Source organism: Schistocerca piceifrons, chromosome 4 (assembly GCF_021461385.2).
Source record: "Schistocerca piceifrons isolate TAMUIC-IGC-003096 chromosome 4, iqSchPice1.1, whole genome shotgun sequence".
NCBI lineage: Eukaryota > Metazoa > Arthropoda > Insecta > Orthoptera > Acrididae > Schistocerca > Schistocerca piceifrons.
In genome coordinates, this window is record NC_060141.1 from 573,817,024 (window position 1) to 573,839,111 (window position 22,088).

Consider the following 22,088-nt stretch of genomic DNA (forward strand, 5'->3'; position numbering starts at 1 on the left):
GGATGGATATGTGTGTGTGTGCGCGCGCGAGTGTATACCCGTCCTTTTTTCCCCCTAAGGTAAGTCTTTCCGCTCCCGGGATTGGAATGACTCCTTACCCTCTCCCTTAAAACCCACTTCCTTTCGTCTTTCCCTCTCCTTCCCTCTTTCCTGATGAGGCAACAGTTTGTTGCGAAAGCTTGAATTTTGTGTGTATGTTTGTGTGTCTGTGTGTCTGTCGACCTGCCAGCACTTTCATTTGGTAAGTCACATCATCATTATATGTAATCAGATGGACAAGGAGAAGGGAATGAAATGGCTTTGCCCCGCTTCAGGAACCATTAACCATTAAACAGAAATGACTTACAGGAATAACAGAAAACCTAAATTTGATTGTCAGAAGGGGATTTGAAACATAGTCAATGCAAACCTGTACCTTAATCATTGTGCCATCCAAACATTCATTTATGAACTGCTGCATTCCGTTTTCATAATTTGCCAACTAGTGTCAAACAGCTGTTACATCATCATCATTATTGGGCACTAATCATGTAAATACTTTTTTTCAAACACAGAATTAGCTGGTGAACATTGGGCTAATTCGAAACACTGGCTACTTGATTGGTTTTGTGCACCACTATATGCAATTTCAAAAATCCAGCATGAGCACAACCTCCTGTACTTTATGTAGTCTGCAAGAATTTCATAAATAATATTTCTTGAAACTTGAGGGAACTCATTACATATAAGGACAAAATTGTAAAATGTCTGTTTTCTTCAACTGTTGCATCAACTTTCTGAATTAAACCTTCAGTCATCAAAGATGGTCGCATTTTAGTTCATCATGAAGATTTGTACTGCCATCTTTAAACACAGTAACCTGTTTTATCCATAAACTGTACTGATCTGAAGGATTTTGGTCACTGTCATGACCTTTGACCACAAAAAAGGAATCACTGCGCATATTTTACACTTGGCAGGATTTTCAATTAATGGATGCATTTTAAGTATAAGGCCTACAACTTTGCTTCCGCCATTTTGCAACAGACGGCAGTGGCGGCAAGTAGTGTTCTGGTGGTTGGTCATATGTGTAATACAATAAGCTTAAGCACCTGTAAACATAATGCCATAAAAATATTTGTTGATTTGTGATTGCATCATAAGGTTATTCTCAATTAAGTACGTCAACTTACGTACCCATTTCCCGCCATTTGTGCGGAGTTTTAATTTTCTGCTTTAACATGAAGAAATCTGTGGTTGTGGCTCTTAAATGCTGGGTAATACCAATGGTGAGGGAACTATTAATGGAAGAATGTGCAGAGAATATTTTCAAGGCCTTAAGAACAGTGATTTTGATGTCTAAGACCAGCATGGCGGTGGAAGACCGAAAATTTTCGTAGGTACTGAAACAGACGAAGACAATCACAGGGCATCATTATTGAAAGCAAGTGATGTGTTTGAGCCCAGCACTGAAACACAAACAGCCACAATACAGCGACAGACACACAAAGGTAATTTTGCAGCAGGTCAGTGCTCGACCCCATGTTGCAAAACCCGTCAAAATATACACGGAAATGTTGAAATGAGATGTCCTATCCCTCCTGCCATATTCCCCATACATTGCTCTTTCTGGCTACTACCTTTTTTGATCAGTGCCGTGTAGTCTAGCTGACCAGCACTTCCGATCATATGAACAAGTGCAAAATTGAATCGATTCATGGATCCCCACAAATGACACTCAGTTCTTTCATTCATATGCTATCTGAAAGATGGGAGAATGTAGTGACCGGTGATGGGCAATACTATGAATCATAATTTTTTTGTAAGCTTTTCACAATAAAGCCCTGAACCTTGAGAAAAAACAGTGGAAGCAGAGTTTTAGACCTAGTAAGTTCAAACGCAAGATGGTGAAGCGCATTCACAAATTGCTGAGTTCACTGTCATGTTTAAAAAAAAATATCTAAAATAAGACCTTGTATGATTAAACGTAAGTACCAATTGGCCAACAGGTATACAAAATTAAAAACCATCTAGGTGCAATGCAGTTTCTCACAAATACAGCATTATTTGCCTCTTACATCTGTCAATACACAAATTTTGTCCTAGGTATGGCAAAGGAGAGAGGAATCTGTAGACATAAAACCATTCTTTTATGCAACGGCAATAGCCATATTTCTTTATTATATACAAGTTAATAGTATTGAAAAGCGTATCATTCTCCAAGATAAGAGCATAAAAATGTAATTTGATCTTTCATAAATAACAACCAAACTTCCACAATTTTATTCACATGAAGTGTAAACAGACATCACTAAAACAGAGATAGTTCACTTTTTATTATTTTTCATCACTTACCAGACATGTAAAAATCACTAAAATTATTGGTCAATATGTCTGTCTCATTCAAATTACTAATCAATCTTCAACAAGGACATATGCAAAGTATCCATAGCAAAACAACGTTCAACAAACTCCCCTTCTCTCTTTTTCAATGAAAGCATATCATAATGACAATTCCATCTGCTCTGATGTGTATGTGACACGTAAAAGGAAAGTACTGGTACAACTGTTTACATATATTTTTTTTTATTTTTTTTACAAAAGATATAATCATGCGATGGTTTCATATAAATTGATGAAAGCTGTATAGGTTCTGGAGCTCGGTAGAATTTTATTTTTACCTTGTGTATGCCTCTTTAGGTTGGATACTAACATTCTGCAGTACTATATCATATGTGAATCTAAAGCTCTCTCTCCTGTTATATTTTTACCTGCTGAATTCAGGTTTGAAAAATCATAAGCATAGCATATTGGAAGGGGGAAGAGGGCTGACGAAAATCTGTGCTCTGTTGTGTCTTGTTGAGTTATTCTGTTCAGCTGTCAGATGAATTCTCTACTCATTTCAATGAACATAAACACTACAAAACACTGCCAAATTCTTTGGTGAGAAACAAATAAATAATACTGTTATGCTTCAACTTACAAGCCTGTTCTCTTCACTCAATTTTAGAGAGAAAAGCATCAGGAGAGGGGGATGGGGGAGCGGAAGAGGCGGAATGAGGGGAGGTGAGCAGGAATGGGGGATGGAGGAGGGATCAGGACTGGGATGGAAATATGTGAATGAGCGTTATCTGTATTTGTAGCAACACTTTTCCATTATCTTGGTTGTAGGAAGAAGTGTTGGCTCACCAACTTTATGATTAACTGTATTACGGAGAGAACTGTAGTTAAGTCCAATGCCTTTCTGGAGTAACCTATAACAGTCTATCATAAAACTTCCAAAACTCAAAAGACTGGAACAACATAATCACAATGACGGAACTATAGTTTAAAGTTCATCACGATTATACATAATTAAGCCAGCAGGGTATGATTTTTCTTGGTATCCCAGTCCTTCAAGAATTTAGTAATTTTTTTCCTGTAATGGATGATGCAGTGTTTGCACGACAGATATGCCTTCATTGCAATGCTTCAAACCATTTCATTTTTCAGGGTCCATACAAAGAATTCCATATAAAACAGTATCATTTACACTTTGCGTGTTAGGTAAGAAGCAATGTTGTACCACCTAATGTCTTTTCAGTTTGCTTGTGGATTCTACTATGAAAAAGGAAACCTCACGACCGTTTTCTTCGTACTGTAGGTAGATTTGTAAAATACAGAGCAGCATTCAGATAGGCTTCTTTGCTAATATTGTACACTGGATGAACAGGAGCCTGGAAAAAAAAAGAAAGACAATTAAAAAAAAAAAAAATCCTGTTGGAGGCCAGTAAATCTTTAGCAGTTTTTAATCCAAACTTCCTACTTCCTTAAACTTTTAATTTAACACCAGCTCCAATTTGTTCCATTTGTAGGGCAAATAATAAGTAGATTCATAGCTAAACTCAAGTATCAGAACTGTAAGCTGAAAACCATACTTTCTGAAACAGGGTTGACAAAAAGGTTTAATGAGATTGTACACGTGTAATTTCTTAAATAATGCAATGGATTGCAAACACATCTTTAAAGTAATGGCAAGTAAAGCACCATGTTTTGCCCAAAAACATAGAACACCCACAAAAGTTATTTGGTAGTTTCTGCATTTTTCTTCTTAACACACTTACGAGCACAGGAAGAACCAGGAGGTGTTGACTGATGTTGTTGTTGTTGTTGTGGTCTTCAGTCCTGAGACTGGTTTGATGCAGCTCTCCATGCTACTCTATCCTGTGCAAGCTTTTTCATCTCCCAGTACCCACTGCAACCTACATCCTTCTGAATCTGCTTAGTGTATTCATCTCTTGGTCTCCCTCTACGATTTTTACCCTCCACGCTGCCCTCCAATACTAAATTGGTGATCCCTTGATGCCTCAGAACATGTCCTACCAACCGATCCCTTCTTCTGGTCAAGTTGTGCCACAAACTTCTCTTCTCCCCAATCCTATTCAATACTTCCTCATTAGTTATGTGATCTACCCATCTAATCTTCAGCATTCTTCTGTAGCACCACATTTCAAAAGCTTCTATTCTCTTCTTGTCCAAACTATTTATCGTCCATGTTTCACTTCCATACATGGCTACACTCCATACGAATACTTTCAGAAATGACTTCCTGACACTTAAATCAATACTGGATGTTAACAAATTTCTCTTCTTCAGAAACGCTTTCCTTGCCATTGCCAGCCTACATTTTATATCCTCTCTACTTCGACCATCGTCAGTTATTTTGCTCCCCAAATAGCAAAACTCCTTTACTACTTTAAGTACCTCATTTCCTAATCTAATTCCCTCAGCATCACCCGACTTAATTAGACTACATTCCATTATCCTTGTTTTGCTTTTGTTGATGTTCATCTTATATCCTCCTTTCAAGACACTGTCCATTCCATTCAACTGCTCTTCCAAGTCCTTTGCTGTCTCTGACAGAATTACAATGTCATCGGCGAACCTCAAAGTTTTTATTTCTTCTCCATGAATTTTAATACCTACTCCTAATTTTTCTTTTGTTTCCTTTACTGCTTGCTCAATATACAGATTGAACAACATCGGGGAGAGGCTACAACCCTGTCTTACTCCCTTCCCAACCACTGCTTCCCTTTCATGTCCTTCGACTCTTATAACTGCCATCTGGTTTCTGTACAAATTGTAAATAGCCTTTCGCTCCCTGTATTTTACCCCTGCCACCTTTAGAATTTGAAAGAGAGTATTCCAGTCAACATTGTCAAAAGCTTTCTCTAAGTCTACAAATGCTAGAAACGTAGGTTTGCCTTTCCTTAATCTTTCTTCTAAGATAAGTCGTAAGGTCAGTATTGCCTCACGTGTTCCAGTGTTTCTACGGAATCCAAACTGATCTTCCCCGAGGTTGGCTTCTACTAGTTTTTCCATTCGTCTGTAAAGAATTCGTGTTAGTATTTTGCAGCTGTGACTTATTAAACTGATAGTTCGGTAATTTTCACATCTGTCAACACCTGGTTTCTTTGGGATTAGAATTATTATATTCTTCTTGAAGTCTGAGGGTATTTTGCCTGTTTCATACATCTTGCTCACCAGATGGTAGAGTTTTGTCAGGACTGGCTCTCCCAAGGCCGTCAGTAGTTCCAATGGAATGTTGTCTACTCCGGGGGCCTTGTTTCGATTCAGGTCTTTCAGTGCTCTGTCAAACTCTTCACGCAATATCATATCTCCCATTTCATCTTCATCTACATCCTCTTCCATTTCCATAATATTGTTCTCAAGTACATCGCCCTTGTATAGACCCTCTATATACTCCTTCCACCTTTCTGCTTTCCCTTCTTTGCTTAGAACTGGGTTTCCATCTGAGCTCTTGATATTCATACAAGTCGTTCTCTTATCTCCAAAGGTCTCTTTAATTTTCCTGTGGGTGGTATCTATCTTACCCCTAGTGAGATAGGCCTCTACAGCCTTACATTTGTCCTCTAGCCATCCCTGCTTAGCCATTTTGCACTTCCTGTCGATCTCATTTTTGAGACGTTTGCATTCCTTTTTGCCTGTTTCACTTACTGCATTTTTATATTTTCTCCTTTCATCAATTAAATTCAGTATTTCTTCTGTTACCCAAGGATTTCTGACTGATAACAGTTTATATAACAGAGATACATCATCAATTTCCTTCTCACACCATTTCTGGGCACGAATAGGATCCCACCAAACCATTCATATAAATTTTCATTTATTATGATGTGATAGCCATGAATATTTTCCTCAGAAGCTCCAGATATGATGGTGGTAGTTGGCTATTGTGTGTTCCAAGCAAAACTCTGAAGTGTGTCTCCTACTAATTTCAAAATAATTAGGAGGAATCATCTTGGAAATGGTTAATGCCATTTATAGCATTATAGAGTATTCTTTCTTTGATATCATTTCTCACAGCCGGTTTGAGACCCAAGCGACACAAGGGTGAATAATAATTAATAGAGAAAACTGACACTGATGAAAATATATTCTAACAAAAGTAAAAACATTACAACAGTACACTAAAGATATTTCTAAAAGATAACTGCAAATGTGTGGATGCAAATGACCACTGATTTCTGCATCAAACATTGTCCTAGTTGGAATTTGAGTCCAATTAGATGAGGACTTAATACAATAGTTTACATCTGTACAAATTGGGACAATATTTTATAACTCAAGTCAGTGGCAGCTCGTAACCATACATTTACAAGTACAATGTCAACAGCTCATTTGCAGACCCATGTTTACTGGAACGTTTTGCTTGTGTTTCCATAAAGTTTCAGAAGTGGGAGCTTTTGCTACTAATTATGATATGCCCTACATGTATAACACCAAAATTTTAATTGTAATATTTATAGATACATAAATCATAAAACAAACTGCTCAGAGCTTAGTGCACATATTTTCATCTTACACCATTTCAGTGACAGAAGGATTAAGTTCCTTCAAAGAATTCTGATGGTCAGTCAGAGAAATTAAGATGGACCATTTGTAAGCGTCTCTTCATTTCACGGGTTTCAAGGAATCATTCATGAGAACGGTTGTGTATGTGACACATTGTGGTTTATTTCTCCATTACGGTTAAATTAAATATGAATTTAATGTAACTATTGTCATATTTTTATAATAGAGGGAAACATTCCACGCGGGAAAAATATATTTAAAAACAAAGATGATGTGACTTACCATACGAAAGAGCTGGCAGGTCGATAGAAACACAGACAGACACATACATACACACAAAATTCAAGCTTTCGCAACAGACTGTTGCCTCATCAGGAAAGAGGGAAGGAGAGGGAAAGACGAAAGGAAGTGGGTTTTAAGGGAGAGGGTAAGGAGTCATTCCAATCCCGGGAGCGGAAAGACTTACCTTAGGGGGAAAAAAGGACAGGTATACACTCGCACACACACACACACACACATATCCATCCACACATATACAGACACAAGCAGACATATTTAAAGAATAATATGTCTGCTTGTATCTGTATATGTGTGGATGGATATGTGTGTGTGTGCGCGCGAGTGTATACCTGTCCTTTTTTCCCCCTAAGGTAAGTCTTTCCGCTCCCGGGATTGGAATGACTCCTTACCCTCTCCCTTAAAACCCACTTCCTTTCGTCTTTCCCTCTCCTTCCCTCTTTCCTGATGAGGCAACAGTCTGTTGCGAATGCTTGAATTTTGTGTGTATGTATGTGTTTCTATCGACCTGCCAGCTATTTCGTATGGTAAGTCACATCATCTTTGTTTTTAAATATATTGTCGTATTTTGTATTACAAGCCACTTTCTCAAAATAAAACAGAAATACAAATGAATAAAAGGATAACAAACAAAAGTGTAAAAATAATTATTTTTATAATAAAATAAATAAATAATATAACAACAAATAAATAAATACATATACTTTTACTATCTTCATTTTTAATTGCATAATGCTATGTAACAGAATCACTGATATTGTCGACCAAAACAAAAGAATGTGTACTGAATGACTGGTTAATGCCATGCTGTGATGTCAATTGCTTACCCCTCCCCCCTGGCCACCCACAATCACTAGTACTCACTGGGCCTGCGGCACTGCACCACCCGCACAAAATGGATTAGCAATTTAAAAAGATTAAAAATTTGAAATTTTAAAATTTACACAGACCATATTTTGATTCTTGCAGACCAGCAGTTGGGAACCAATTCTCTAAATGGACAAGATCCTGCAACAAGTGGTAGCCAGGCCCCTCAGCATGCTGAGTACACTGAAGACACACATCGAGAGGAACGAGTGGGGTAGCACCTGGAAGAGCTTTGTCAGTGCAGCTGCAACCAACAGACCATGAGTGGAAGGCATAAAGAACACTCTGTGATCTTAGCTGGTGTGTGAACTTCCAGGCAACTGCATGTATGGCCGTGGTAAGGACAGGAAATGTGTGGCATCTGTCATTGACAAAAACAGCCACACCACCCTCATTCCTGTCTCCAGTAAGATTATCCTTCCTGTGGGAGTGGTAACCCATTAACTCAGGTATATCACTAAAATGAATTTCTTGTAAGCAGATGCAGAATGGCCTCTCCTTGGCTAGAGGCTTTAGTTCTACTGCAATATGGAAGTCCCAGTTGGGGCCATTGATTAGTGAGAGTTGTCCTTGCCCTTCTCCTTTTGCAATGGTGATATGTCCTAGAGGTCAAGGAGGCCATTAGATGGTGCCCAGCTCTACCGTTCTTCCACGTGGATATCAGTATCCTCGACCATAATATCGCCACCAAAAAGGGAGTGTGTTCGAGAAGCTAATGATTTTGCTGCCTCTCGTTTTTTCCAAATTGAAAGTATGAATTCTTTATTTGCATCTCATATTTCTGATCCTGAAACTCCATATAATATATCTTCGATTTTGAACAACTTTTTGTATGGTGTTTTTCCTTACTTGTGGGGGGAGTTGGTTGCATGGGTAGAGAGGACAGCTTAGTGGGTTTCTGATGGTGTGCAGCAGTATGTGGACAAGGTTCCAAGACCATTGCTGATGGCCCCTGAATGGTTTCAGGATCAAATGTGTCTTCCCCTTTCCACAGGTGCATTGACAAGAGCATACATGCTTATTTGACTTGGCAATTGACTTCTTAAGGGCTGATGCAAAAGAAGCAACAAATACCAAATGTTGCATAGCTTTGAAAGCTTCACCACAGTGTACGTGTCTCATAACTTTCAACTCCTAAATTTAAGAGTCGTTCGATTCATAAGTCAGCCTCCAGAATTTCCCTTCCATTACATGCCGTAGTGTATGACCAAATCTTTGACATATGCAGCATCACACAGGATTGGGAACAAATAGTCAAACATTAAGATAGATACCATCTGCAAGAATTTTATCAGGTAATTTTGGAGTGCTGAAGGTTAGAATAAATGATACAGTTTTTTCCAATGTGTCACTGACTCGTTTCATGTAGTTTTGCACTTCTGTTATACCCACATTTTTAGATTCTCCATGTAACAGCTTAGCATCTATCTGCATTATATCAGAGCAGGTAACCATGCCTTCACAGAAGTTAATGGCATTATGCAACTCATCTACAACAGGACAGTCACCTAAACCTTGCATTACAAAAACTTAAGCACTTGGTGTGATGTGGCAGTTTCAACTACAAGTGTGCCATTACGAAGATATTTTAATTTTTTTAAGGACCCAGCAATACTCTCCAACACCTAGTGAATATAGAAAAGAGAGACCTTCTCAAAGGTACCCTCTGCTACCTCAATTAGAAAGAAAGATACTATAATTATGAGACTGACGAAATGAGTTTTCTTTGTTCTATCTGATGGTATACCCGCCCCATCAGGAGTAGACGTAAATGGTGGCCACTTCAAATGAATCCCACAAACCACCAGGGAAACAAATGTTGACCCACACAGAACCCCGTCGTGTGCCTGAGCAAGCCTTATGCAGTTGGGGCGTTGCAGGTGCCCCGGAGCTTTCCTGGTAGACATCGTTCTAACTCAGCAGTCATTAATCCCATTAGCTCATAGCACATCTTGAGGATGAGGGGCTTTTACCTTCCTCATGTTCCAGGCAGGAATGGTACCAACAAAGAATAGTTCCTCCTCCCACTAATGCAGTCCTGCGCAATTACATTCTTTGTTTTCTTCAATGCAGACGATATCAAGGATTTTCTACAAAATGGTGTCCACACAGTACTCTCCCCCACTAGTTCCTGAACTGTAACAACAGTGTCCGTGACAATTAAGAAGAAACAAGAAGGAACAGTGGAAGGCTGAACTTACTATTGACATTCTGAACACGGTAGTGCAATGAAGAGAACCTTCTCTAAAAACCAAACAATATTTCCAGGAGCAATGCTCCACTTGTCCAATATTAAATCTCGAGACAAAATATGCAACACAAGTGATGGCCCATCTTGCTTCTTCTTATTAAATGTCTTTACACTGAGTGATCAACCATACATCAAAGCTGAGGAGCATTATGAACCGTTGGCAACAGTATGTGTATAGATGTAGAGACATTTATAAAATTATACACAGATGCTATTTAGACTTGTCCACCTAGAACCTCGCACTGCAAAACATTACTAGCTTAACTAGTAGTTAGTTCAATAGTTCTGATAGTTAAATTCTCTTACATAAAATCTGTGTAACTACAGGGTGTTACAAAAAGGTACGGCCAAACTTTCAGGAAACATTCCTCACACACAAATAAAGAAAAGATGTTATGTGGACATGTGTCCGGAAATGCTTAATTTCCATGTTAAAGCTCATTTTAGTTTCTTCCACCTACGCTCAATGGAGCACGTTATCATGATTTCATACGGGATACTCTACCAGTGCTGCTAGAACATGTGCCTTTACAAGTACGACACAACATGTGGTTCATGCACGATGGAGCTCCTGCACATTTCAGTCGAAGTGTTCGTACGCTTCTCAACAACAGATTAGGTGACCGATGGATTGGTAGAGGCGGACCAATTCCATGGCCTCCATGCTCTCCTGACCTCAACCCTCCTGACTTTCATTTATTGGGGCATTTTAAAGCTCTTGTCTGCGCAACCCCGGTACCAAATGTAGAGACTCTTCGTGCTCATATTGTGGACGGCTGTGATACAATACGCCATTCTCCAAGGCTGCATCAGCGCATCAGGGATTCCATGCGACGGAAGGTGGATGCATGTATCCTCGCTAACGGAGGACATTTGGAACATTTCCTGTAACAAAGTGTTGAAGTCACGTTGGTACGTTCTGTTGCTGTGTGTTTCCATTCCATGATTAATGTGATTTGAAGAGACGTAATAAAATGAGCTCTAACATGGAAAGTAAGCGTTTCCGGACACATGTCCACATAACATATTTTCTTTCTTTGTGTGTGAGGAATGTTTCCTGAAAGTTTGGCCGTACCTTTTTGTAACACCCTGTATACTAGATTATCAGCCTTATGCATGAATGGATTGACTGCATTTTCTAACAATTGATTTATTGTAATGGAAAATGATTGATGATATTTAAGGAAAATCAAAAGAAAAACTTACAATTTCATTTAAAATTGGATTTCCTACAATACAGCACCGGTCCCCAACTGCATGCTGTGCAACGGACAATCCACTCAGTGTGTAACAGGTATGATAAACATCACGGGGTCTGCAATAGTACAGAACCTATATTAGGAAACAATACATTAATTTAAGAAAGGCAACATAAATTTGTTCTACCATGAATTTCAATCATACATTTATCATCTGACACATTATCATTGCCTTCCTGTTACATACCACAGATGTTACTGAACCTGGGATTTCCAAAGTTAGGTACAAAAATAATGATTAAGCCTATGATCATCTGTGAGTGAAAAAACATAGATGTAATCACTTATTATAGTTAAGTACAAAATGGAGTTCATCCAACTCCAGAAGTGAAACCATTTATACCAAGCTACACAGTGAACTAACAATAAAATGATAATCTAGCGAAATTTTATGAACTAGACATAGACTTAAATCACCTGAGAGGTAAAACTGAAAACAGGAGCCATTATAGTGTAGTCATGGGCACATCATTTTTAAAAAGTATCTCTTTCCACTACCTTCTTAGTGTAATATTCATTAAATCATCATTGTCTGATATTTTTACATCCCACCACTGCACAGATACAACCTCTAGAATTTTTGCACGCATTGTGGTCTTTAATGATATGTACTCATGTTGCTCCTGCATATTTCTAATGGGTTCTAGCTACTTTCCAATAAGTCACAGTGTCAATCTTTGGTTATATCTTAGACTGCAGCATACCACTTTTTGAGCCCATCTGTAATCCATTTACCTGGCCTTGTGTCCGTTCCACTTCCATATCCCATAACAGTCTGCTCACAGAATCTTTTTCTTTTCTTTTCTTTTCTTTTCTTTTTTGGTCTCTCCTAGCAATCCCATCATGCATATCTTCACTGCCCCCTCCCCCTCGAGTTGCCCTTGGTTTTATTACTGCTTTCCACCACAACTCCATATATCAGTGTCATAGACAACAAGGATCATATATATTGATAGCTTGAAGTAAGCAAATTTTAAGTCGATAAGCACTTTGAAGTTTGTGCATGTGAACTATGGCTAGATAATGTAGTGCTGATATTAGCAACAGTGTACAGGTCCCCATTACGAGATAGGGAGCTATTCATAAAAAAGGTTGACTCCCTATTATGCTGTCTGTCAGGTAGAAAGAAGAAATTAATCTGTGGCGTAAACTTTCTAAGCAATTCTGATAGGAAAAGTGAACTAGAAGTGTTATTAATGACGTATAGCTTAGAATCAGCGATCAATTTCCATATATGCATGGCTCAAGATAATGTATTTGTCCAGCAAAAGGATGCAAAAATAACACACATGCTTCCACTGTGATAAATGGATTGTCAGACCATGATTCATAACTGATTAGCTTGCAAAGCTTAGTAGGGTGTACAGTACAGAAACCATTAAGTAAAAATATAAGGCTGGTCAATGCGATACCTACAGGGCACTTCAGAGAAAGTTTAAGAAATGTTAATTGGGGAATGTATATAATGAGCCAAATGCCAATGATAAATGCAACATATTTCTTGGTAAATTTATATCCATTTTTGAGCACTGTTTCCCCCAAAAAATTACTAAATGTAACACCAGTTTTCAATGAAACCTTGAATCACTACAGGTATTAAAGTGTCTTCAGAAAGGAAAATAAAATTGCATGGGGCTGCAAGAATTAGTCGAGACCAAGATGTAATTTTACACTATAAAATTATTGTAACATACTGAGAAAAGTTGTCAGAAAATCAAATAATGTGTGTATTAGAGATGAAATTAACAACTCGTGCATTAAAATCAAATCAGTATGGAATGTTGTCAGAAGAGAGACAGGAAAAGTAATCACTGGGGTAGATAGTATTACTATTAAAGAGAATGAAACCATCATAACCAACAGTATGCAAGTAGCTAATATATTCAACAACCATTTCTTAAATGTAGGTAAAAAAAATTGGTGACAACAGTTCAAAAGAAAGAGTCATGCAGAGTCAGTTTGGAGAAAACCTAGTCAGATAAATTTTCACCTAACAACTTCTTGTGAAATAAGGAAAATCATTAAATCCTTCAAAAATAAATGTTCTTTTGGAGTAGATGACATCTCTAAAAAGATATTAAAACAATGTGGAGCAGTTACAGCTGATGTTCCGAGTCACATCTTTAATGCATCACTAATTCAAGGTATTTTCCCAGACAGGGCCATTTTCAAGCCTCCGTACAAAAAAGGGGCCACCACAGATGGCAAAAATTACAGGCCAGTATCCTTGTTCACAGCATTTTCAAAAACTGTCGAGAAAGTAATGTAGTCAAGAGTGGTTAGCCATCTCAGCAGCAATGGGATACTTAGTAAATCACAGTTTGTGATTTCAAAAATGCTTTTCTACAGAGACAGCTATATACAATTTCACTGTCCACATAATAGAGTCTTTAAATAATAAAAAGGTCACCAATAGGAATTTTCTGTGACTTATCCAAAGCATTTCATTGTGTGAACCATGACATTATGTTACATAAATTACAATTCTATGGTATAAATGGAACAGCATATGAGTGGTTTAAGTAATATCTACAGAACAGGAAGCAAAAAGTTTGTTTATATGGTTTTAGTGATTCAAGGAAGTTTCCCACTTCATCTAACTGGGGTGGAAATTACATTAGGTGTTCCACAAGGTTCTATCAGGGCCCCTTCTGTTCTTGATGTGTGTGAATGACCTCCCTTCTTATCTGAAACAAGAAGCTGAACTGACACTGTTTGCTAATGATATAAGCATCATTATTAATCCAGCGAAAGAAACTCCAACAGAAAATGATATAAATAATGTCTTTGGAAAAGTTATTGATTGGTTTTCTGCGAATGGGCTTGCCCTGAACTTTGAAAAAATGCAGTACATCCAATTTTCTACTGTAAGGAGTACAACTCCTTAACAAAAATATAACACATCAACGGAAGTCAGTAGCCAGGGTAGGGCATAGATGAGAATCTTAATTGGAAAATTCATATTTTGGATCTCCTAAAGTGACTAGGTTCAGAAAGTTTTGCAATCAGAATAATTGCTAATTTTAAGGATACAGAAATTAGTAAGCTAACATACTTTGCATACTTTCACACTCTGGTGTCATATGGAATAATATTTTGGGGTAACTCAACATTTATACAAAAAGTATTCACTGCTCAAAAGAAAGTGGTTAGAATAATTGTGAAGCTCACAGACGCACATCTTTTAGGCATCTCTTTAAAAGGTTAGGAATTCTTAAAACAGCCTCACAGTACATTTACTCAGTAATGAAATTTGTTCTCAACAGCATGGAGCAGTTTAAAAACAACAGTGACATTCATGATTATAATACCAGAAGGAGGAAAGACGTACACTATCCTCTACTTAACCTATCTTTGGCACAGAAAGGGGTAAAATACGCTGCTGTAAAACTTTTTGATAAATTACCAGATGAAATAAAATGTCCGACAGAAAGCAGTAACAGTTTTAAAAATAAACTGAAATCATATCTCCTTGAAAACACATTCTGTACCACAGATGAATTTTTGAATAGGAATAAATAAATCTATAGGTATAATATATGTATTTTGCGCCGTTTAAGGGCAAGGGGTACGTAACAAAAATTTTAAGCTAAAAAAAACTTCATTCATGTGTGTGTTTCTTATGCACTTGACATGCTCCACATCATAACGGTCATGTGAGATTGATCAATGGAACACGTAACTAACTAATACACATCAGATGCCTCACGATTCAAACTATTTGGTTTACCAAAAGAATTGCAAGCCATTGTTACTATTTTGTCTGCATATTCTGATATTGATTCAGTAGTAGTATTGAGCTCATTTCATCAGTAATAAACTATTAGTATCTATTTCCCTGATTTGCAGACTTGGCAAGTACATGCAAAGGTTCTAATACTATTTTCAATGAATGAATGAACATTTTAAAGTACTGAAATTCTGAAATTTGAACCAAAGTACAATTTCTTGGACTGGGGGGGGGGGGGGGGGACACCGAACATGGATTTGATGAAATTGAGCTGGCTACATTTTTAATATGTTGATGGTGAGTATTTATTATTATCTGAGAATCATGAAGAATACTTATTCCATTTACCAAAATTGGTAGGTTTAAAAATAGTCTTTCACTGTGGTAGCAATGATTAAGAAAAATAAAAAACGTGAACATGAAGCAAAAACAAAAATATAAAACCAAACCAAACAAAATATAAACCCAAACCAAACAAAAAAAGATTTTAAAAAGTAAGTTGTAAATCATTATTCATTCTTTTGGTTAAAAACTGTAAAGTAAAGTTTCTAATCCCTCCACCCCTGCTCTGAAGTTCAGTTAGGTGCTAAAATTTGTTGGGGCTATGGGATACCTGATTCCACGTAGGTGTAGTGGTCTCAGAAACGTTGGGGGACCACTGCTACACACTGATTCTGTGAGTCATGATTTTTTTTAATACATCCTTTGGAATAAAACCAGCATTCCCAGCTCAAATTTTGTTATATTAATTTGATAGGATTAATTACTTTTATATTTAAAGCTCTGTTTTTCTCTGTTTCTTAGCCTCTGTGGAAGTTATTCACTGACGTTTTCATGCATGTCTTATTCATTCTGTCCTTTTGTCTAGTCTTACAAATGTGTAAGTATGATACTGACCTTTGTAACACAGCTTGTATAACTGTAACTGTCATTGTTGTCTCTATCATTATGATCCCAATCACCTACGAAGACAGCAACAATAATTGGTAGGTAAATGTTCAGTTTTTGTTTTCTGGACATAAGCAAATGCTGACTGCACTGAGCAAGTGTGTGCGAATTCCTGAGTGACCAAACTGTTGAGGTCATCAGTCCCTAGACTTACACACTACTTAAACTAACTTACGCTAAGAACAACACACACACTCATGCCCGAGGGAGGACTTGAACCTCCAGAGGGAGGGGCCACGCACTGAGCAAGTGAAAGTATGCTGATTAATCATCAGACTGTTCCAGCAGCCCCCACCCCTTTCTCCCTCATCATCAAAATTGCTAATTGAGCTGTAAACATAGTGTAATGATAGGTCATTATGATTCTTGAGGCAGTAACTTCCCAGTCACTGAGATACAAAGTACTCTGGACTGTCAGAAATAATGTTACTGTAAATCAAAGTAACCAGACTAGGTTTGAATATAATTATCACTATGTTCTATAGAACACTCAGTACAGCACAGAAAAAAATAATATCCCAACACTGATTTCCCCTCTCAGTTTCATCAGAGTCACATTCGGACATAAGATTAGGTTTTCTTCTCTGGTATCTAACATACATTCACATATTCAACAACAGTAACTTTTGAATGTCTTTAGAGCTCAAAAGTTGCTAAGTAATTCACAACTAGATTATTCTATATCAATAACAGATATATGGGACACCTTGCCTGTACAACTATAATTTAAAAGACTAAAACAACTAGTCACCACTGTGTTTGGTTGTGGTTCTTAAGTCACGTAACCCAAATGCTAGGATAAGAACATCAAACAAGTAAGTAATGGTTCACAATCTGTTCTTTTTATGTTCAAATTTCTCAAAGTAAAGTACTTCTGAACCAGAGATTTGAACCATAATTTCTCAGCAATATTTTCACACTGCAACCACTCTACCAAACTATATATGCAAAAGGAAAGAATCACTTCTTAAAAACAATTAACAGTACGAAACAATAACTTACTTTGATGGCTTGTCAACAAAACCCCCAGAAGGATCCTGGCAACAAACGAGTATATATTCTTGTAAGGCTGTCTGATGGAAAAGCCACCTCTCCATGTCTACAGTACTGGTACCTGATACAGAAAGAAAAGTGAAGGCCCATAAAAACATGTAACTGTCAGCACCTGCAGCAAGTCCTGGGTGCCTTTTGATAGTTTTGATAATGTATCATCAAGTTAGAAAGAGGGGGTGGGAAGTAAGGAGCATGGTAGTGGGAGAGAGAGAGAGAGAGAGAGAGAGAGAGAGAGAGAGAGAGAGAGAGAGAGAGAGAGAGGGGGGGGAGGGGGGAGAAGGAGGGGGGAGAAGGAGGGGGGAGGAGGAGAAAAATAAGAATAATATCTGGGGAAAACGAGGAGGTGGAAAATAAGGTGAGAAAATGAAAAAAAAGATAGTGGAGATGTGTAGGACATATTTGGATAGGGGGCAGTGAAAAGTGATAGGAAGAAGTGACAATCAATAGCAGAAATGAGTAGGGACAGGGGGGGGGGGGGGGAGTGAGTAGAGAGGATGGAAGGGTGCAATGCAGATGGTTCTAAATGGTGAAGGGGAGCCAGGTGAGTTGATGGGTGGGTATGGGGGTGACTGGGTGGCGGCAAGTAAGTGGAAGGGGCAGGACCAGTGGGGACGAGAGGGATGGACATGTGGTCGAAGGTGATTAGGGGCCATTGCAAGGGCAGAGGGGCCGGCGCAAGGCGGGCGCATGGGTGGACAGCCGGCGACTGGTTGGAGGGACAGTGGGCAGGTGAAAGTGCAGTGGATTAGCAGGTGGATGAATTCGCAGTGGATTAGCAGGTGTATGAATTCGCAGCGGATTAGTAGGTGGATGAAGGCACAGTGGATTAGAGGATGGGTGAAGTGAAGGGCGAGTGGTCACATATGTGAAGTGGCAGCGTACTTTAAGTGGTGAGGGCACGAACATGTGAGTGAAGTGGTGGCAGGACATATGCATGAAGTGGTGGCAGGGTCATACACACTTGGGACGAAGTAGTGGCGCGATCATACCAACGAGAGTGAAGTGATGGCGGGACTGTGCACACATGGCTGAAGTGGTGGACCAGGGGCCTGCACATGTGGCTGAAGTGGTGGAGCAGGGGCCTGCACATGTGGCTGAAGTGGTGGAGCAGGGGCCTGCACATGTGGCTGAAGTGGTGGAGCAGGGGCCTGCACATGTGGCTGAAGTCGTGGAGCAGGGGCCTGCACATGTGGCTGAAGTGGTGGAGCAGGGGCCTGCACATGTGGCTGAAGTGGTGCTGGTGTGCGCACGTGAGTGAAGTGGGCGGGGGTGGGGGGGGGGGCCACAGGTGCGAGAAGCGGTAGGCAGGTGGGCACAGGTGCAAGAAGTGGTAGGCAGGTGAGCACAGGTGGGTGAAGTGGTGGTGGTGTCGGGCACATGCGGGTAAAGTGGTGGCAGGGTCATGCACATGTGAATGAAGAGGTGGCTGGGCATGGGGGTGGACGGGCACAGGTGGGTGAAGTGGTGAGGGGGTGGATACAGGTGGGTGAAGAGGTGGGGGGGATAGGTACAAGTGGGTGAAGTGGTGGGGGGTGAGCACAGGTGGGTGAAGTGGTGGGGGGTGGGCACAGGTGGGTGAAGTGGTGGCGGGTGGGCACAGGTGGGTGAAGTGGTGGCGGGTGGGCACAGGTGGGTGAAGTGGTGGCGGGTGGGCACAGGTGGGTGAAGTGGTGGCGGGTGGGCACAGGTGGGTGAAGTGGTGGCGGGTGGGCACAGGTGGGTGAATTCGTGGTGGGGGTGGGCACAGGTGGGTGAATTCGTGGTGGGGGTGGGCACAGGTGGGTGAATTCGTGGTGGGGGTGGGCACAGGCGGGTGAATTCGTGGTGGGGGGTGGGCACAGGCGGGTGAATTCGTGGTGGGGGTGGGCACAGGCGGGTGAATTCGTGGTGGGGGGTGGGCACAGGCGGGTGAATTCGTGGTGGGGGGTGGGCACAGGCGGGTGAATTCGTGGTGGGGGGTGGGCACAGGCGGGTGAATTCGTGGTGGGGGGGTGGGCACAGGCGGGTGAATTCGTGGTGGGGGGGTGGGCACAGGCGGGTGAATTCGTGGTGGGGGGTGGGCACAGGCGGGTGAATTCGTGGTGGGGGGTGGGCACAGGCGGGTGAATTCGTGGTGGGGGGTGGGCACAGGCGGGTGAATTCGTGGTGGGGGTGGGCACAGGCGGGTGAATTCGTGGTGGGGGGTGGGCACAGGCGGGTGAATTCGTGGTGGGGGGTGGGCACAGGCGGGTGAATTCGTGGTGGGGGGTGGGCACAGGCGGGTGAATAGGTGGGGGGTGGATACAGGCGGGTGAAGAGGTGGGGGGATAGGCACAAGTGGGTGAAGTGGTGGGGGGATAGGCACAAGTGGGTGAAGTGGTGGGGGGATAGGCACAAGTGGGTGAAGTGGTGGGGGGATAGGCACAAGGGGGTGAAGTGGTGGGGGGTGAGCACAAGGGGGTGAAGTGGTGGGGGGGGGTGAGCACAAGGGGGTGAAGTGGTGGGGGGGGGTGAGCACAAGGGGGTGAAGTGGTGGGGGGTGAGCACAAGTGGGTGAAGTGGTGGGGGGAGAGCACAAGTGGGTGAAGTGGTGGCGGGTGAGCACAGGTGGGTGAAGTGGTGGCGGGTGAGCACAGGTGGGTGAAGTGGTGGCGGGAGAGCACAGGTGGGTGAAGTGGTGGGGGGTGAGCACAGGTGGGTGAAGTGGTGGGGGGTGAGCACAGGTGGGTGAAGTGGTGGGGGGTGAGCACAGGTGGGTGAAGTGGTGGGGGGTGAGCACAGGTGGGTGAAGTGGTGGGGGGTGAGCACAGGTGGGTGAAGTGGTGGGGGGTGTGGGCACAGGTGGGTGAAGTGGTGGGGGGTGTGGGCACAGGTGGGTGAAGTGGTGGGGGGGTGGGCACAGGCGGGTGAATTCGTGGTGGGGGGTGGGCACAGGCGGGTGAATTCGTGGTGGGGGGTGGGCACAGGCGGGTGAATTCGTGGTGGGGGGTGGGCACAGGCGGGTGAATTCGTGGTGGGGGGGTGGGCACAGGCAGGTGAATTCGTGGTGGGGGGTGGGCACAGGCGGGTGAATTCGTGGTGGGGGGTGGGCACAGGCGGGTGAATTCGTGGTGGGGGGTGGGCACAGGCGGGTGAATTCGTGGTGGGGGGTGGATACAGTTGGGTGAATAGGTGGGGGGTGGATACAGGTGGGTGAAGAGGTGGGGGGATAGGCACAAGTGGGTGAAGAGGTGGGGGGATAGGCACAAGTGGGTGAAGTGGTGGGGGGATAGGCACAAGTGGGTGAAGTGGTGGGGGGATAGGCACAAGGGGGTGAAGTGGTGGGGGGGTGAGCACAAGGGGGTGAAGTGGTGGGGGGGGTGAGCACAAGGGGGTGAAGTGGTGGGGGGAGAGCACAAGTGGGTGAAGTGGTGGGGGGAGAGCACAAGTGGGTGAAGTGGTGGGGGGAGAGCACAAGTGGGTGAAGTGGTGGCGGGTGAGCACAAGTGGGTGAAGTGGTGGCGGGTGAGCACAAGTGGGTGAAGTGGTGGCGGGAGAGCACAGGTGGGTGAAGTGGTGGCGGGAGAGCACAGGTGGGTGAAGTGGTGGGGGGTGAGCACAGGTGGGTGAAGTGGTGGGGGGTGAGCACAGGTGGGTGAAGTGGTGGGGGGTGAGCACAGGTGGGTGAAGTGGTGGGGGGTGAGCACAGGTGGGTGAAGTGGTGGGGGGTGAGCACAGGTGGGTGAAGTGGTGGGGGGTGAGCACAGGTGGGTGAAGTGGTGGGGGGTGAGCACAGGTGGGTGAAGTGGTGGGGGGTGAGCACAGGTGGGTGAAGTGGTGGGGGGTGAGCACAGGTGGGTGAAGTGGTGGGGGGTGAGCACAGGTGGGTGAAGTGGTGGGGGGTGAGCACAGGTGGGTGAAGTGGTGGGGGGTGAGCACAGGTGGGTGAAGTGGTGGGGGGTGTGGGCACAGGTGGGTGAAGTGGTGGGGGGTGTGGGCACAGGTGGGTGAAGTGGTGGGGGGGTGGGCACAGGTGGGTGAAGTGGTGGGGGGGTGGGCACAGGCGGGTGAATTCGTGGTGGGGGGTGGGCACAGGCGGGTGAATTCGTGGTGGGGGGTGGGCACAGGCGGGTGAATTCGTGGTGGGGGGTGGGCACAGGCGGGTGAATTCGTGGTGGGGGGGTGGGCACAGGCGGGTGAATTCGTGGTGGGGGGTGGGCACAGGCGGGTGAATTCGTGGTGGGGGGTGGGCACGGGCGGGTGAATTCGTGGTGGGGGGTGGACACGGGCGGGTGAATTCGTGGTGGGGGGTGGGCACAGGCGGGTGAATTCGTGGTGGGGGGTGGGCACAGGTGGGTGATTTCGTGGTGGGGGGTGGGCACAGGTGGGTGAATTCGTGGTGGGGGGTGGGCACAGGTGGGTGAATTCGTGGTGGGGGGTGGGCACAGGTGGGTGAATTCGTGGTGGGGGGTGGGCACAGGTGGGTGAATTCGTGGTGGGGGGTGGGCACAGGTGGGTGAATTCGTGGTGGGGGGTGGGCACAGGTGGGTGAATTCGTGGTGGGGGGTGGGCACAGGTGGGTGAATTCGTGGTGGGGGGTGGGCACAGGTGGGTGAATTCGTGGTGGGGGGTGGGCACAGGTGGGTGAATTCGTGGTGGGGGTGGGCACAGGCGAGTGAATTCGTGGTGGGGGGTGGGCACAGGCGGGTGAATTCGTGGTGGGGAGTGGGCACAGGCGGGTGAATTCGTGGTGGGGGGTGGACACAGGCGGGTGAATTCGTGGTGGGGGTGGGCACAGGCGGGTGAATTCGTGGTGGGGGTGGGCACAGGCGGGTGAATTCGTGGTGGGGGGTGGGCACAGGCGGGTGAATTCGTGGTGGGGGGTGGGCAC

At 43.1% G+C, this 22,088-nt stretch overlaps 1 protein-coding gene across 1 annotated transcript in view; it reads right to left on the bottom strand.

The window, feature by feature from the left end:
* Positions 1 to 2,124: 2,124 nt before the first annotated feature.
* Positions 2,125 to 22,088, bottom strand: part of LOC124794857 (protein farnesyltransferase subunit beta) — an 87,994-nt gene continuing 68,030 nt past the window's right edge. Inside the window, exons 8-10 of the mRNA XM_047258526.1 lie at positions 17,189 to 17,300; positions 11,456 to 11,564; positions 2,125 to 3,695 (exon numbers count right to left, since the gene is read on the bottom strand). Coding sequence (XP_047114482.1) covers positions 3,597 to 3,695; positions 11,456 to 11,564; positions 17,189 to 17,300 — 320 coding nt within the window. The 3' untranslated portion in view covers positions 2,125 to 3,596. The remainder of the gene's footprint in view (positions 3,696 to 11,455; positions 11,565 to 17,188; positions 17,301 to 22,088) is intronic.